The 16,400-nt window shown below is 43.9% G+C and overlaps 1 protein-coding gene across 3 annotated transcripts in view; it reads left to right on the top strand.

Annotated features, from left to right (window-relative positions):
- The window catches only part of XPNPEP1 (X-prolyl aminopeptidase 1), a 29,838-nt gene extending 14,655 nt beyond the window's left edge, over window positions 1-15,183 (top strand). For all 3 annotated transcript variants that reach the window (XM_084289971.1, XM_084289972.1, XM_084289970.1), the window contains 12 exons: window positions 404-614; window positions 4,093-4,182; window positions 5,298-5,348; window positions 6,460-6,518; window positions 7,195-7,272; window positions 7,809-7,880; window positions 9,623-9,683; window positions 10,520-10,589; window positions 11,706-11,879; window positions 12,730-12,806; window positions 13,502-13,600; window positions 14,636-15,183. In XM_084289971.1, coding sequence (XP_084146097.1) covers window positions 404-614; window positions 4,093-4,182; window positions 5,298-5,348; window positions 6,460-6,518; window positions 7,195-7,272; window positions 7,809-7,880; window positions 9,623-9,683; window positions 10,520-10,589; window positions 11,706-11,879; window positions 12,730-12,806; window positions 13,502-13,600; window positions 14,636-14,764 — 1,171 coding nt within the window. In that variant the 3' untranslated portion in view covers window positions 14,765-15,183. The remainder of the gene's footprint in view (window positions 1-403; window positions 615-4,092; window positions 4,183-5,297; window positions 5,349-6,459; window positions 6,519-7,194; window positions 7,273-7,808; window positions 7,881-9,622; window positions 9,684-10,519; window positions 10,590-11,705; window positions 11,880-12,729; window positions 12,807-13,501; window positions 13,601-14,635) is intronic.
- The last annotated feature ends 1,217 nt before the right edge of the window (window positions 15,184-16,400 follow it).

The following is a 16,400-nucleotide window of genomic DNA, read 5'->3' as shown; positions in this document are numbered from 1 at the left end:
GAACTTTCTCAATCAGTGCAAGAGAGGGCAATGTGGTACTTGACAGTATGTTTTCTTCTTCTAGACATTATTCTTAAAAATGAGGGAATGGCCATGGTGTGCTTCTGTTACTCTTTCTTGCTTGAAGCACAGTGACTGGATGCAGCCATTGTGAATGTGTCGTGCAAACAAAAACGCCATCACCTCCTTCCTTCTCAGCAGGATAGTACCTCATAATTTCAAAGCAGGATTTAAGCTGTTTGAAGGCTGGTGGATAAAACAGTATAGAGCAAAGTCTAAAGCGTAATTGACAAACACCTTTCTCCCTGAACACCAGAACAGCGTGGTTTCTCCTTCTGTACCTTACTCCAACTACTGTCAGACCGGGTCCCATCCCAACTGCTCTGTTCTATTTCTTTCTCAGGCTCTTTATTGATGGTGACCGGATGACGGACCCGGCTGTGAGGGAGCACTTACAGCTTGACTCCACCCTGGAGCCAGAGTTTAAGATCCAGGTGATGCCCTACGGATCTATCCTGACGGAGCTGCAGGCTGTTGGTGCAAGCCTCTCACCCAAGGAGAAAGTATGGCTCAGTGACAAAGCCAGTTATGCTCTGACTGAGGCTGTTCCCAAGGTTTGTGGCTCTGGCTTTTCTTCTTTTTGTTCAGCGTGGTCAGAAATAGTGTTAATGAGGGCAGCTGCCTCAGCTTCCCTTCCACAAAGCGTGCCACAGGCTGGAGCTGGAGCGGAAGGGATCCAGCCGTACTGAGGTATCGAGGCGTTGTTTAATCCTGGGGTTGCTCTCGATGGAGCTGCCCTTCCAAGTCACTAAGCTGATTTACCCAAAGAATTGTCAGCTTAAGATAAGGCAAGTATAGGAGGGACAGAGGGAGCAGGGTGAGCTCGGGTCACCATGCCCACGGCTGGAGCACCAGCCTTGCACAGCCCAGCAGTTAGAGCTGGAAACACTCTCAGAAATTAAGCAGGAAATTTGGGCTGGACTTTCAGGAAGGGGGCACTAGGCTTGATCTGAGCGTCTGAAGATGGTTCCTCTTTTATTGCAGTGCCTTGAGGATATGAGGCAATGTATGATGCCTCACTGAAGACAGGAGGAACAGGGAGATAGTTGTTGCAGCAGGGAACCTTGTGAGGAGACGAGTAACTTGCAGGCACTGGTTGTCCAGGCAGTGATTGCATCTGCCGAGGGACAGTTGTAGCATCAGAATGATTTTTGCACAGATCTGTGTGCTGTCTTGTACCCTTGTACTTGAACGTGACTGTCTGGGAGCCCCGCTTTGCACCTGATACTCTGGTAGCCGTGAAAGGAGATACTCAGAGAAGGAATCAGCAGCAACTACAGACAGATAAGGCAGCTTCCATGTATCTTGTGTACATCTCTTGTTTAGTAGAGATCACGTTCTCTGTGGAACATCATGCAGTTTGCAGAGACACCTAGTACGCAAAAGATGCTGAGAGTGAACACACCGCACAGCAGTATGGCAGGGAACCAGGATGTTTTCCAGTGGATATTTTCCAGATGTTGCTTTTGAAGACCAGACACACTGAGCACACTCTGTGCTGAATTCCTTAATGGTCCAGGCTTGCTACCTCAGAATCACAGGGCTCAGATTAAGGGGTCACTGAAGGAAGAACTAAATTGTAAAAAAATTTTTGGCTGCAAGCCAGCTTTCGGTCTCCATCAGGCAGTTTTTTTTTTCTTGTTTCATGTACTGCCTGGATATGCTGCAGGTGCCTGTATGATACGGCCCCGCATGCGGCAACAGCTAACTCCTGGGGCCTGAAGGCCTTTTCTGTATACACAAATTTTAAGAGTGGACTCAGCTTTGTGTCTCTCAAAAGACAAAATTCCGAGAGCAGGAATTCAAACAGCCAGCACAAATTTCTGGGTAAACTTCTCCAACTTTAAACTCTCTTTAAACTCTCTAATGGATAGCAGGAGCCATCCATAATTTGGTACCTTCATTGTGCTTAGTACATCAGGACAGATGATAAAACCAAAACATTCTGGCAAGTTTTGTTACTACCAGCACATCCCTTTAAAATGGCATGTGGCTCTTGGTGCTTTTGCACTGACTTGGGGGAAGCGTGTAGTTTATCTTTCTTTAATTTAGTAAAAGAAAAAAAAAAAGTAAAAATTAAAACAAACAAAAACACCACAAGGCATGTGCATGAGCAAGACAGGCACTCTTTTGCCCCTGCTTAGGGTTAAATGTTCTGCCACCATCAATCCATTTGCAAATGGCACCTGAGTGCAAAATGCTGACGTTCTGCCCACTGCCTTCTGTTCAGTGTAACAGGAGGCACAGAGTCAGTGGCGCATCCAGGGTAAGTTGTTCCTCTTCTGCCTTCAGAGCAGCAACCCCACCCTCTGGTTGTTCTGTAGTTGGAGTCAATGACTGACCCTGGTTTGGGTAAGTGGCTGTGGCTGCTTTATGCAGGGCAAGTAAATGTCTGTATGGACAAGTATAGTAGGTCTGGCCTAGATAAAGGAGTTTAATGAGTTGTAGTGATGATATTTCCCCTTTAGCAATGGAAGTTTGGTCTAATACTGAGTCATTACAGTGGTACAAGCACAGGGAGAGTCCCTGCCTCAAGGAGCTCTGTGCAGTAGAAGGCAGAAGGGCAATGACTGAAATTTCTTGATTAAAGACCATTTAAAAAGTCCCTGGCAGAACCACAGGTTTCCCAGTTTTCATGCTGGGTGTTTTTCAATATCTCTCTACCACTTCACATCAGCTGAACAACTGGCCTGGGGTGTTTGAAGAATGCCAGCCCTGGAAGTCCATCTACTGCCTGTCTCCATCAAAGACAAATATTGACATTGGCAAAACTCCAGTTTGTTATTAAACACAGATCTGCAAACCCTTTATAGATTTGCCTACAACTGCATGTAAATATGCTTTTCACAGGAGAGTAATAGAACCTGACAGTGTCTGTAAAAGACAAGCCGATCTAATACAGTCTGACTGTTAAAAAGTTTTGTCCTGGCTCCGAGAGAACTTTCCTGTGGCTTCTTCTGTGCTTTAGTTTCTGTTTAAAGTAATGAAACCCTCTTGTTGTTGTTGTTAAGAATCTGGAAACCATAAGCCTGTAGGATTTGTGTGAAATCTGTCTTTGCTGAGGGTCCAGCAGTCCTTTCCCACAAGTTTGAGTCATGCTTCTCTATGTTGGTGTGCTGAGAACAGGAAGATAGTGATCGTCTACCTACTTATGTAGCTGCTCGTCTCATCTCCCAGTATATAATGGGTAGAGCAGAGAACTGGGGGGCAAAAGATCTTGTTCTTATTCCTTCTATCCTGTCATGCGGCTTGGACGAGTCACCTCTGTGAATTTCTGAGGATGTGCTGAGAACCAGCTAAGCGTTCCTGCTAGCTTAAGGACAGCTGATATTTAGGGAAAGCACAGTGGTAACTGATTCCTTCCCAGTTCTTAACGCATGGGAAAGCTTTATCTCAAACTGCTGATGTAAGCTCCTTTCAGAATTGCACAGCATGTAAAACTGTTTATTTTCATGTTTCTTGGGCCGTTGAAGTATTCGTCAGCACTGAGCACTAGAGGTGGTGGTGCTCGGTGCTGGAGGAGCCAGACCCTTAAGGAGTCCTCCAGGTTCAATTCCAGTGCTCGGTACCTGGGCTGGATACCCTTTGCTTGCTGCTGCCTGAGATTAGCAGTCAGGTAACAAGTCAAGGTGACTTTTTAGGTCTGTTTGCACAGCTTGAGTTCTGCCTGAGTCCCCGGAATTGGTGTTCTCATTAGCTGTCTCTGGGCCTTTAGTTAACAGAACGAGCAGGAATCCCCTAGCTCAGATATTGATACGATATTTAGGATATCCAGTCTTGACCCTGCTTTGTGACATGCTGTTGACCCTTCAGTTCCCTGGGTTTCCCTGACGGCTGTTCTTCCTGCAGTCAGGGACTGTTTCTCCTCTTTATTCCCCAGTACACTTAGCTGAGTACTGGCAACCAGCATCTCCCAGTGCTGAAGGTTGAGGGAGACTGTCGAAGTATGAATTGTGGCCAGGCTGAGTTATTAAACCTGTAGGATTACGTAGTCGGACTAATCCACAAGTAATCCCTGTCCTTCTGCTGCAGGCTTACCAGTACCTCACCCCATATACCCCCATCTGCATTGCAAAAGCTGTGAAGAATGCGTCGGAAACGGAAGGCATGAGACGAGCACATGTAAGTGAAGCCTTGAGAGCCTCCTTGCACATTTAATAAATTGAATTTTCCTTTTTGTTTTAGCATTGTGGTTTAAAAAGCAAATATTAATTTGGACATCAGGTTAAAAATGTTTCCTGTTGGATGACTGCTGCTGTTGAAGCAGTCTTTTTGCTTGTTTAGTGTTCCCTTGGAGTGAAGAACAACATCTTAATCATGTGAGGATCCAACCTTGCTCTGTTGGAAGACCATGTAGGCTTGAGAAGTGTTATTTAGAATACAAACCCTCAAAGGGATCTTCTGTCCCCTTTGCAAGTGCCGTTGCTGGTCTCACTGGAATCTTAAAATTATTATCACTTGAATGAACACGGCTTAATGAACATAGAGAAATTCTTCAACACATGGTGCAAAACACAGGCCAAGATACTCAAAAGCAGCTTGTGTCCTCAAAGCACTCTGTTTTTCATGTCTTCATCACGACACTCTGGAAATGAGTCTCATTTCCCAGGATGTTTCACATTTTCAAGCAAAGAAGTTGACTGTGAAACAGGTTCATGGTAGGGCTGAAATTTTCTGTTGTTTATTTCCTGTTAAGTTCCAAGGAACAGGTTTCTCAACGGGAGAAATGTGCTAGTTGAAGCAGTGCTGGCAGTTCCGGGCTTGTCCCTTATTTGCTGCTAGTTTCTTGGGATCTGCTACTTCCTACTTCAATGCTTTATTACCCTGTCAGTTAAAGGGAAGTAAAAATATTTGTATTGTACAGAGAAGATCTTGTTTCCCTGTTCATGGTCAAATGTGTTGTGTGGTTACCTCCCATGAGCTGAAATGCAAGATCTTGTGTGTAAAAGAGACCTGAAAGTCATGTGTGGGATATAGCTAGTGTTTGCTGAATACTCGGTAATTCTCCAGAGTAAGATATGTCACAGCAGAAAACCTGTATTAATGCTTATTTAATTGTCATGGTACATTTCCGATGCTTGCAGTACTTGCAGGATGCAGAAGCTGAAAACACCAGGTTACTGCTTAGTTTGTATTTCTGAAACTTGCAGGTTGAATTGCTTTGCATCAAAAACAGTGTTTGTACTGAAACTTATTTTTTTCTTCACAATTCCTTTTTCTTGCCTATTTTACCATAGGTTAAAGATGCTGTTGCCCTGTGTGAGCTCTTTAACTGGCTGGAGAAGGAGGTAGTGTATTAATTTTTTAAGTTGGAAATTTTATTAAGTAAAACTTGTCATTAGCATGAACTTTTTAATATTCCTGATAGCCCCTTTGATATAAATGAGGAAATACATGAGTTTTCTTTTTTTTGGTGTGTGTTCAATCATACTTCCATCCAAGGCCAAAGACTTTTTTGAAAACACACTCCCATTTATTTTGCACAGGCCAAAGCCAGAGCAGGTGAGGAATAACGTGAACAGACTTAACGTAGTGCTAATACTGTCTTGTGCTGGTTTGTTAGTGCAAATCATAAAGTAAAAAGAAATATTTTTCTGGCAGAATGAACAGGCTTGGTGTTTATGAATGGAGAGGTCTGGTCATGCCCATGTACAGTAAAACTGGGATAAAGTGAGGTTACTCATGTTGGCTCTGGTTTAGAAGTACATAGCGAAGGTGCAGAATGTCAGGTGTTGCACAGTCACTTACTAAGCTGTGCTGCTTGTGTGCTACTGCATGTCTAAGTCCATTGAACTCACCTATGGAAATGCTTTGACTTCCAGAAGGTGCCTTTTTACATGTCTGAGTAACTCAAGAAACTTGCCTCAGGGGTTATGAGACCTATCTCTTTTCCTGTCCAGTCCAGGACCAGCTGATTCAGTCCCCCTGGGTTGCAGGTTTTGATTTACTAAACGCCTAAAATAAAATGGAACATCCATGCTTTGTTTTTTCCTTCAACTGCTTCTGTCTCTAGATTAAAGGCATAAAACTTCTGCTAAGAGCATGGGCTGTTGAAATGGAGAGAACTGCTTACGCTTACTGTAACGTGTATGCGAGGAGATGTTGTGTTGTGAGATCTTACTCCGTGCATATCTCAGCAAAGTAGATACTGCACCAGCTGTTCCCTAGGCGAGGTTCAGCAATCCTGCTCTGACCAGCTCTTGCTTCCTGCTTCTCCCATGCCCCGCACAATACTGTTGGGTTTGTGTTCCTCATTACTGAGGAATGAGGACAGAAAACCTGGAAACAGGCCACTTCAAGGCTGGGTTTCATAATGCTCAGAGGGGGGCCAGTGTTCAGGGATATAGCATTCTCTTTGCTAGTTGATGTACTAATTCAACCTGCATCTTTGTCCACTAGGTTCCGAAGGGAACAGTGACAGAAATAACTGCTGCAGACAAAGCAGAGGAGTTTCGCAGGTAAAATGTTAACCCCACCCCCCGTGAGGGTGTTTTCTTGGTGGTGTTTTTATCCTTTGTTTTTATTTTATTCTGTAGAAGTCCTGCTCACTTGCAGATATATTTTACCTGAGGACAAACCATAGCTCCAGCATTTCTTTGAACATCTGAAAGAGTTGGGGAAGAATTGGGTCTCTTGAGGGAGGTACAAGTCCCAGCCCACTGGGTCCCACTTTCCTCCTAAGACAACAAAGAGGAACGTTGCAGGTTAGGACACTTTTATAAGAGATGGTTGCTTTCTTACCACAGAGGAGTTCATGGAAGAGTTAAATTTCCTCTTCTGGTGGAGAATGAGCACCATTTCTATTGGGAGATAGTCCAGTCTGTATGTAACAGGACCTCCAGAAAGTCTAGAAGTCAATACATAACAAAGAAATAGTTCAGGACAGCTCTTCCCTGGGTGGTCTGGGTGGTGAACTTCTTTGTAAGAAAAGGGTGGAGGTGGAAAGCAGGCTTTCCCACGGTTGGCTCAACAGGATTTGGATCTGTACAATTCTTCTATCCAAGTGTTCCTTGCCCAGGTGGCTTTCAAGGCTAAGGGGAAGGCTAAGACGAAGTGAAACTGAGGATGGGGCACACCGTGTACCTGGTGTGCTCTTCTTGCTTGTGCTGTACTGATCACAATCTTTTCTTTCAGCCAACAGAAAGACTTCGTTGAATTGAGTTTTGCTACTATATCAAGCACAGGTCCAAATGGAGCCATCATTCACTACAAGTAAGAGAAACGTGGCTGCTTCTTTCATCCTTCAGCAAGCATGGTTGGAATGAGTTGTCTAGCTTTTTGTGGAATCACAGCAGAGCATGATCTCACTCCAGGGAGATGTAGTTGTTGATTGCCATCTTGCTTTATTCCACCAGAGCTCCTACACATACTAAACAAAGGTCTCTTCCCGCTGGCAGTATGCACGTATTATGATGCTGAACTGCCCAGGGGCCATAGAAAAGGGCTATTTGGGGGTAGAAGTCTGGGAAGGACAAATATGAAGTGCAAGCTTTTCTGCAGTGTGTCCAGGAACAGATGCTGAGGGTTTTCCTGGAAGCAACAAAGCTATTCTTTGTACTTTAGTGCCATGTACTGTAGAAAATACATTCCTCAGTATGAACCCTGCTTGAGCATGTGTTGGATTTCTATCACTGCCACAAATCAGAGCTGACGCATCCAAGCTTGCACTTGATATGGCTTCTGGACTGCAGATGTGGGCTGGAGACCTTAAAGCGGTGGAACAAAAACATTTGTCTTTAACCGAACAGGCCAGTTCCTGAGACCAACAGGACGCTGTCTGTGAACGAGATCTACCTCCTGGACTCGGGAGCACAGTACAAGTGAGTGGGATGGATGGGGCCGAACCGCTACATTTTCTGCTCCTAGTGACCTCCCTGCTGGGTCAGCTCTCAATTGATCTGGCAAACATGGCACAGCGTGGTTTTGACTGCAGTGCCATTTCACAGAAAGCCTGCTTGTTGTATCCCTGTGGGAGGAGATTGATGTTCTTGGCTATACTCATAACCCCACAGTCACTGTGTGACTGATCCCTGCCAGAAGGCGCCGAGCTAGGCTCCAGGCAGCAGACTAGGGCCGATGACTAGCCTGGCCTGGGGCAGGGGATGAGATCCAAAAGTGCTGTTCCCTAGAATCCCATTGACAGTGTGATGGTGGATATGCTTCAGCTGGTGGCATGCACTTCTGTCTGTTGCAGCTCTGCTCACTGGCACATTCATGTTAGAGTTGCAAGGAATAGGCAGTAGCCTGGCTTCCCAGTTCAGCCTAAGGCTGCCTACAAAGCTGAGTAAGGATGTGGGCAGAAGGTAATAATTTGGCTGAAGTCAGGATGAGATGGAGCAAAGGAGTGGGACAGCGCTGCTTTGTGGGATTCTTTCTCTTTCCAGAAAGAGACTCAGGGGCAGGGTTTCATATCCCAGTAGCCACTTGGTCTCACTTGTGTTTTTGGGAAGGCATCATGGCTGACTCACTCTCTGCTTTTTTTTTTTTTTGGCAGCAGCCTCAGTCTCTGCAGCTGTTTATTGTGTAGCTCTGACCCCCTGGAAAATGAAAGAAGGGGTGTTTTTAACCAGTGTAAATAGATGAGAAGTAGTTTGTTCAGAGAGATGCAAGATAGACCTGGCTGCTCCTTTGAGATGAGCTTTGTCTTTAGAGCTAAGCCTTTTTATTTTGTCAGTCAGGAAGAGCCTTGAAAATGAACCATGTAGACATCTTTTGATAAGATTTTTACAATGAGATCCCTCTCCCTTCCTCCCCCCCAATGGCCTAATTAATGATTTCCTTAGTGCCTCTATGAAAAGCAGCCCTTTGAATAACATGCAAGCTGGACCTCAATGGCACTTACGGTAGCATTGTCACAGGGATGCTCAGATTGTCACTGCTGGGAAGTTCTTTTGTGGCCATGGCCAGTGTGTGCTGGGGAAGAGTGCTGGCACAGCAGTGAGTGCTTCAGAGGAAACCCATTATTTCAAGACCCTTTGTGTTTTTCACAACAGGCTCACAATAATATTTGCATAAAGAACTTTGAGCCATTTTCTGATGTCTCAGACTAACCCATATCCAAATGATAGATAATTCGTAGCACAAAGCATTCTGAGGATGAAAAGGACACAAAACCTACTTGCACTTCCTTCTCCTCAGCTGGTAGCTGTAATTTGTGCATAAATATATATTTAAGCTGCAAATGAGTCATCTTTCATACAGATTGAATAAATTTGGCCTTCTCTGTCCTGTTCTCAATGGGCAGGTACCAGCTGCTGAACCTCAAATTAACTTGATGTTTATGAGCAGTCTAGATTATAATTTGAAAAGAGCTTTGGGGTCCTTATGGATGAAAGATAACATTTTAAATTGTAATTGTTATTGTTACATTAGGGGTGTGTGTGTGTTCAGGAATTTTTGAGATTGGGAACTTGTATAGCATCAGTTCTGTGTAGCACAGAGCAGATGACTTTACCCAATGATTAGTCTATTTTTCTGCAGTCTGATTGGGTTTTCTGTGCATTTTCACTTTGATCTTTCTTCCCCCCACATCCCTTGCTGCATCTTTCTTTGCTTCTGGAAGAGATGGTACAACAGATGTGACCAGGACAATGCATTTTGGCACACCATCAGCCTATGAAAAGGTAAGCTGGCATCTCAGTATTTTGCAGTCTGACCCTTATTAGAGATGCTTAAACCATGATGCCTTAAATTTAGTGATGTGCCTTACTGATATATAGTCAGAGGGATCTATCGGGTATCATTTCTTTACTAATAAAAGTGATAGCAGTTTGCTGATTTGAAAAGGAGACTGTCAGACCTCAGGTTTTCATCAAACATCAGTAATTTAGAGAATGATGCTTCTTTATCATAAAATGCACACCTCTCATCTACTAAATGACATGTCTTCTCTGAGAGATAATAAAATCAGTGGGCTGTGGATGCCCATTACTGGCTGCCCAACATGGGAGTTGTAGGAGTTTCATTTAGCATAAAGCTCAGTATCCAATGCAGGGCTGCAGTAGTGGTTTGTGTCTAGTGTACTGTGTTAAAATCCAGTCTGACTGCTCTGAGAAGGTCCGTGTTGGAAATTCAGCGATGTAATTTTGTTTATTTTAAATTGTTTCTTTAATTAACACTCATTTAATCATTATAGTTTGCTCAGTGATGAAAATATGCTGTAGGGCGTGCTTAGGAAGTAAAACTATAGCCACAAAGAAAATGAGTCATGTAGGTCAGATGAATCCTGCTGCTAAACCTGCAGCCTGAGATTGTGACACGTTCTGCATATTAACTGAGAACGATCTTCAGAGCAATTTAAACTTTCTGCTCTGCTTTGCTTTGGCGTTGCCTGTCACAGGAGAACATGAGTAGGTCTTTCTAGATCCTCTGCAGTTCGCTACAAGATGCAGTCTCTGTTCCTGGGAAGGACGATGTTTTGTCTCCCCCTGCTTATTTATGGTACGTGTTTCTTTGGCAGGAATGCTTCACCTACGTCCTGAAGGGACACATAGCTGTGAGTGCAGCCATCTTCCCGAATGGAACCAAAGGTAGGTTGGTGAGTTGGAGTGCTTGACCATGGCCGTGGTGACCTCTGAAGAACCATTCTGTGGTCTGAGAGCAGCGTTATGAGTGACAGGTTGAGGTGTGTTAGGCAGATGCGTTGGAAACAGACACAGACAGTTACACCACCAACATTTTGGGTTCTGGATTACTGATTTTCTCCCTTTTTCAGCAGCAACCAGCACCAAACATTTTGAGGGAGAAGTCTGAAGGGTGTTCAGAGTGTGATGGTTCTAGGGTGACGGCGACTTTAATCAGTCACTGGCACTGTAATACGCCTGTGGCCTGTTTGTGCTCTGAGGTTGTCTTCAGTATGTTTTACTCACAGCCTTATCAAAGGGATAGGTCACTTTCCAGCTTCAAAAGAACTGGCTAATTGTCTTCCAATTAATGCGGAATCTTTTATCAGTGAGCAGCATGGGAAAATGACACACAGAGGAACTTTTAATTTTGTGTAGGAGAAGCTGTAATATACATTCACTGCTGGTGAATGTTGCAAGCTGTTTTCTCCCAGGTCCTAAATCTGATACCAAGATGCCTTTCTGTAGGATTACTTCCAGTTTGCATGCTTGGGTATGTGAAGGAAAAGCAGCTGGGTAGTGGCATGAGAAACTCCAACTGAAATTGGAGGGTGTCAGAACTTGCATGTGTGGACTTTGGTGTCTGTATGCAGGCCATAGAAATCCTCTACACTGATTGAAACAGTCTGAAATGACTGGGCATCCAGGCAAGAAGGCTGTCTGATTTGTTCACCAAATGCAATTATCACATCTTCTACTTTGAGTTATCTTAGCACAGCTACCTTTTAAGAAAGATACTGAATGCACTTAATCACCAGGTTCTTTCCTGAAAACCCCCGTGGAGCAAGCAGCAAAACTGAAAGGCTGTGCAACCTGGAAGGAGAGGGGCTTTTTAGAAAAGAATGGGCTTGAATGGCAGACTGTGTGCCCTGTAACTTCCAACAAACCAGTGACTTTTCTTTTGTTCCTTTAAAATTTTCTTATTTTTCTTTGCACACTTTCCAGTTTTGAGCCCTCAGTGTGACTATCAGTCTCTAAGGAAGTCTGACTCGATCAATTTTTATTTCTCTGTGTTGCCTACAGGTCACCTTCTAGATTCCTTTGCCCGCTCTGCCTTGTGGGACTGTGGTTTGGACTACCTGCATGGAACAGGACATGGAGTTGGCTCTTTCCTAAATGTACACGAGGGTCCTTGCGGCATTAGCTACAAAACCTTTGCAGATGAACCTTTGGAGGCTGGCATGATCGTCTCTGATGGTATTTAACAGTGATGATTCTGTCTGGATTTTAGGGGGAGGGACCAAGCTCTTAAGATGCAGAGGGGATAAATCTGACAGTGGTAGAAAGGGAGGATGGGATCATAAGCTCTGGCCCTGCCTTCTCAGTTAATTTAAATTGTCGTTTAAACTCTCTGGGTAAAGACCCTGTGATTTTAGCTGTCACAATAAAGCAAGTTGGGTTCTGCAGGCCTGCTTCCTTCTCTGTACAGGGCAAACCTCAGCAGAGCTGTGCTGCTGACCATCCCAGCCCTGTCAGGCTGCCTTCACCTTCTGCAGTGGAAGAGCTGGCTACACAACTAGGTGGACACCAGGAAATAATTCTGTCTTTGCTATGGGCTGTTTGAGCCAGCTGTTTATATCATTACATGCCTTACTTTCCCTGTAGTAAATTAACAACCTGCTGGGTTTTGCTGAGACACTTGTATTCCTTCAGGGCTGTTAAGTTCTTTCAGGGTGTCAGGGAACACCCTCATAAAATGACTTCAGGGGAGAGGTTTCCTACCTGCCTTTCATAAAGAGATGAAGATTTTTGGAGATTCTGGTACTTGGAACATGTACTTGGTGCTCTCTCTTGACTTGGAAGGAGACTCTCTGAGCTTGAGGGCTGTCTGGTTTCTCCTCTCTTTGAGAACTTCTGCTGTCACCTTGCTCGGGGCTTCTGTGCAGATTAAGGAGTCAGAAATCTGTTTGCTTCTCTGGGTGCCTGATGTCAAGACTGTTTAGCGACCTCAGCAAACTAAAGCAATGAAGGGGAAGTTTGGCCATAGGGAATAAGTATTTGCACAGTGTATCTGTGTGTCTTAGTTAATTATTGTCTGTTTCTGCAGAGCCTGGGTATTATGAAGATGGGTCCTTTGGGATCCGAATAGAAAATGTTGTCCTTGTGATCCCTGCTGAAACCAAGGTGAGTGACCTACTGAAGATGCCCCTTTCTTTATGAGTCTGTGCTTGTAAAACTTAGAGTACTGGAACTTGAGGTGGGATCATGCTGCAGGTAGTTGAATCCTACTCAAGTCTGCTGCTCTCCAAAACCCTACTTTGGTGAAGACTGATTTTAAGTCTCCCCTGTCAATGGGGACACAGACTGTTCTGCTTCTGCAGTTTCCATAGGCTGAAATGTGTATGTGCGAGTTCTTTTAAAACGTTTTCTGTCTGGGTGTCAAAGACCAGAATCATCTTTAATGCAGCCCCTTGGAATCATTGCTGGTTGATCTTCTCAGGCCAGGGTTTTTATCTCTGATAGAGTCCCCTTTGGCAGCAGAACCAAAGCTACAGGCAGATTTTGACATTGTAATTGCAGGTCTGTCTGGGTTACGCTTTTAGAAATGCTGAACTGGAAATGACCATATGGCTAGTTCCGTGCAACTGTGACCTAGGACGTAGCCTTTATGAAGTGACCACTGAAAGAAATGACAGTGGTTTATATTGAGATTCTCTGCTTGATATATGAGGAAAAAAATACTGTTAAGTTGCTACCTTCTCATCTGAATGCTACAAGGCTGCTTTTTTTTTTTTTTAGTGTCCGGTGTTGACATGAGAGTATGATCTTGCTAGAGCTGTTCCTAAAAATTTGCAACCCCATTTGTGTTTCTGTTGCAGTACAATTTCAAAAACAGAGGGAGCCTGACTTTTGAACCCTTAACCCTGGTTCCAATCCAGACAAAAATGATTGATGTTAGTTTGCTGACCCAAAAAGAGGTAAGTGAAACAGTAAGTTTCCACTGTCTTTTTAATGCTAGAACCTTTTCTGTTTATAAGAACCACTCGCCTCTGCTCTACTTGGTAGATTCAGAGAGCAGTCCTGAGGAATCTGACTTAATTTTAAATGATCCAATTTGAGTGGGAGAACAGAGTAGATGAGCTCTCTAGAGGTCCTTCCATCTAAATCATTCTATGATAAGGGCAGCAAGGACACTCTAGTGATGTTGTTTTGGTAGTTCCTTTGATGTGGTATTTGCTGTTACATATAGTCTTTCTTACTCTTGCCTTTGTTTGCTTCTGTCAGACTACCATGCTGTCTCCCCAGAGACTTACACTGATGACTGTCCCATGGTGCTATTTGTGTCTCCGCATGGTCGGTCCCATTTAGCCATGCCACATTTATCAGTGCATATGGACTCTGAGCAGATAGGATACTTGCTCAGCAGCATTCATTTCCTAAATAGCTTTACCACCACAGCTTTCTATTTAGGTTTCCCTCTACCTTCACCTTGGCATGTTTCATCCTGGTTTTCTATCATATTGTCCATTTTTCTTCAGTCTATCCTAGGTTTCTGAATGGTAATCCAATTTGCATTTTCTTTTTCTGAAGAGGACTGAACGATACCAAGATCTATCTACCTTAAGGTTACCTGTTGAGATCAATAGGCTACTCGTATCTCATCACTGCATTGTTCAGTTACAAATTTGCAAAGCTATTTACTAGGCTGTGCCATGGTAGCTATTCTAACTTGCTGGAGGCAGTGATTTGCAGAGACCTTAAATACTTATCAGTTGAACTGAACCTTAGCTCCTCTGAAAACTCAGGACTAATTGCTTCAGTTCCTACCCTCATCAAATTTATCGAATTTAAGTCACTTCCATATATTAGAGGTCTGTCTGTGGGACAAGATCCTATCCTAGCCTAACAGCCCATCTCAAAGTGGCCTACTAATGTCTCTAGCTATACACACCTTCTAAAGGCAGCAGCTATTTTTCATTCATGCTGAATATCATATCTTTCCCTTTCTTTAGTTGAACTGGGTGAATGACTATCATCAGAAGTGCCGGGAGGTAATTGGAGCAGAGCTGGAGAGGCAAGGTCGGCTTGAAGCTCTTCAATGGCTCATCCGGGAGACAGAGCCTCTGATCAGAGTTCAGTAGCACCACGGTTGTCCTCGATACAGGGAACATCAGGACTGCTTGGTGTCACTGTAATCTACGTCTTCTTGGCCCCTGACACCACTGGGAGAAATCTCGTTGATAAACCTTGGGAAATCAGAAGGGGGATTTCATTTAGTGTCTTCCTCCTCCCCTGAGTTGGCAGGTAGCGTGGGGGTAAGGAGGGTTACTGTCTCAACATTTTTTGAGCAGGGGGGAGGTTGAGAATAGAAAGCAAACAAAATAAATAAGCATGTTGCCTTTGAAACAGGGGTCTTCTTGAAATAATGGTTCTAAGAGACAATACTGGAATATTTTATATGGTGTGGTTTTTCACTATGAAAACTCAGTATTTTTACATACTTGGGTTCCAGTTGCTGGGATGCTACCCAAACAGCAGGACTGATTACTGAATAAAAGTTTCCAACACATTATTTTCTCTGTCTGGCTTCTCTTGTAATCAGTGATATATTGGGTTAGACAGCTTAAAAGAGGGCAAGGACCAGATCATTCCACGTTTGTGTGCAGCCTGCTTGGACAGTGAAGAAATAGAGCTGCATATATGTGTATAGAGCTGCCTTATGCTAGGAGCTGGGCAGATGTTATGGAAAGGCCTGGTGGGAGCTATCACTTCTGTCTATGCTTTGTGACAGATCGTGGAAGGGATGTAGTGACACTTGGCGGAGGGTTGTGCCTGTGGAGCACCCAGGCCACTACTTCTGTCTATTGCTATTCACAGAGTACTTGTATAACCCGTGGCAGTGCAGGATGTGTGGGCAATACCATGGAAGTACAGCTCTTCCTGCATACAAGGCAATTACTAAGTTAAAAATAGAAAAAAAATAAAAATGCATGCAATGGACAAAGAAAGGCTTCTGCAACTTTAGCACAAAATCAGCCAGGCCCTGGACACCAGGAGCAGTGCTCTGGAGTGCTAGGCAGTGCACAAGGACATCTAGTGGTTAAGAGAACTACTGCAAGGCAAATGCAGGTTTGCGCTCTTCCCTCCCTTCAGCTGGGAGGGAGAATGCTCTGCTCTGCAGTCTTCTCAGCTGGCTTCTGGAAAGTCACTGTGTGCAGCCCCATCGGAGCACTGTCCATAAGGCCAAATGGCTTTGTAAAAATATACTTACTAAAAGAAACATTATTAACACTTACCTACTGTGTTTCAATCAAACTAAAACTCAGTATTAAATATAAAAGGGACAGTTGGGTAATAGTAACTCACATTCCTGACATTTTAAGGAAATGGTCTATGCAAATGGAAATGTTCAGATAATTCTTTTTAAAAAATATTTCTCATTATTCCAAGAGGGAAATGTTAATCTCTGTTAAATAGCATGAAATTGGTATATCCCTCAAGAGATGTAGAAATTGGAAGCAGTACCATGTAGCCAAACAAAACTTGGAAGAGAAAGGAAGAGAAACAGTCCAGGAAATAATGTTCCCTCGTCTCCTTGCTATGCTATCCAAGAAAGTGTAAAAATAAAAGTGTAGTAAGTGGTTTAAAAGTTTTTAATGCTACAGCCTCTGCAGCTATGTGTCTGTATTTAAATATCCATGCAGTTTCCCACCACCACCTGCAAGTATGCAAGTATTAGCTGTCATTTCAGCTGGGTCTATGGGAAACCCTGCTCAC

This window comes from Netta rufina (genome assembly GCF_964035555.1).
Source record: "Netta rufina genome assembly, chromosome: 7".
Taxonomy (NCBI): domain Eukaryota; kingdom Metazoa; phylum Chordata; class Aves; order Anseriformes; family Anatidae; genus Netta; species Netta rufina.
Note: the sequence above shows the minus strand (reverse complement) of the source record. Positions and strands in the feature narration are given on the sequence as shown.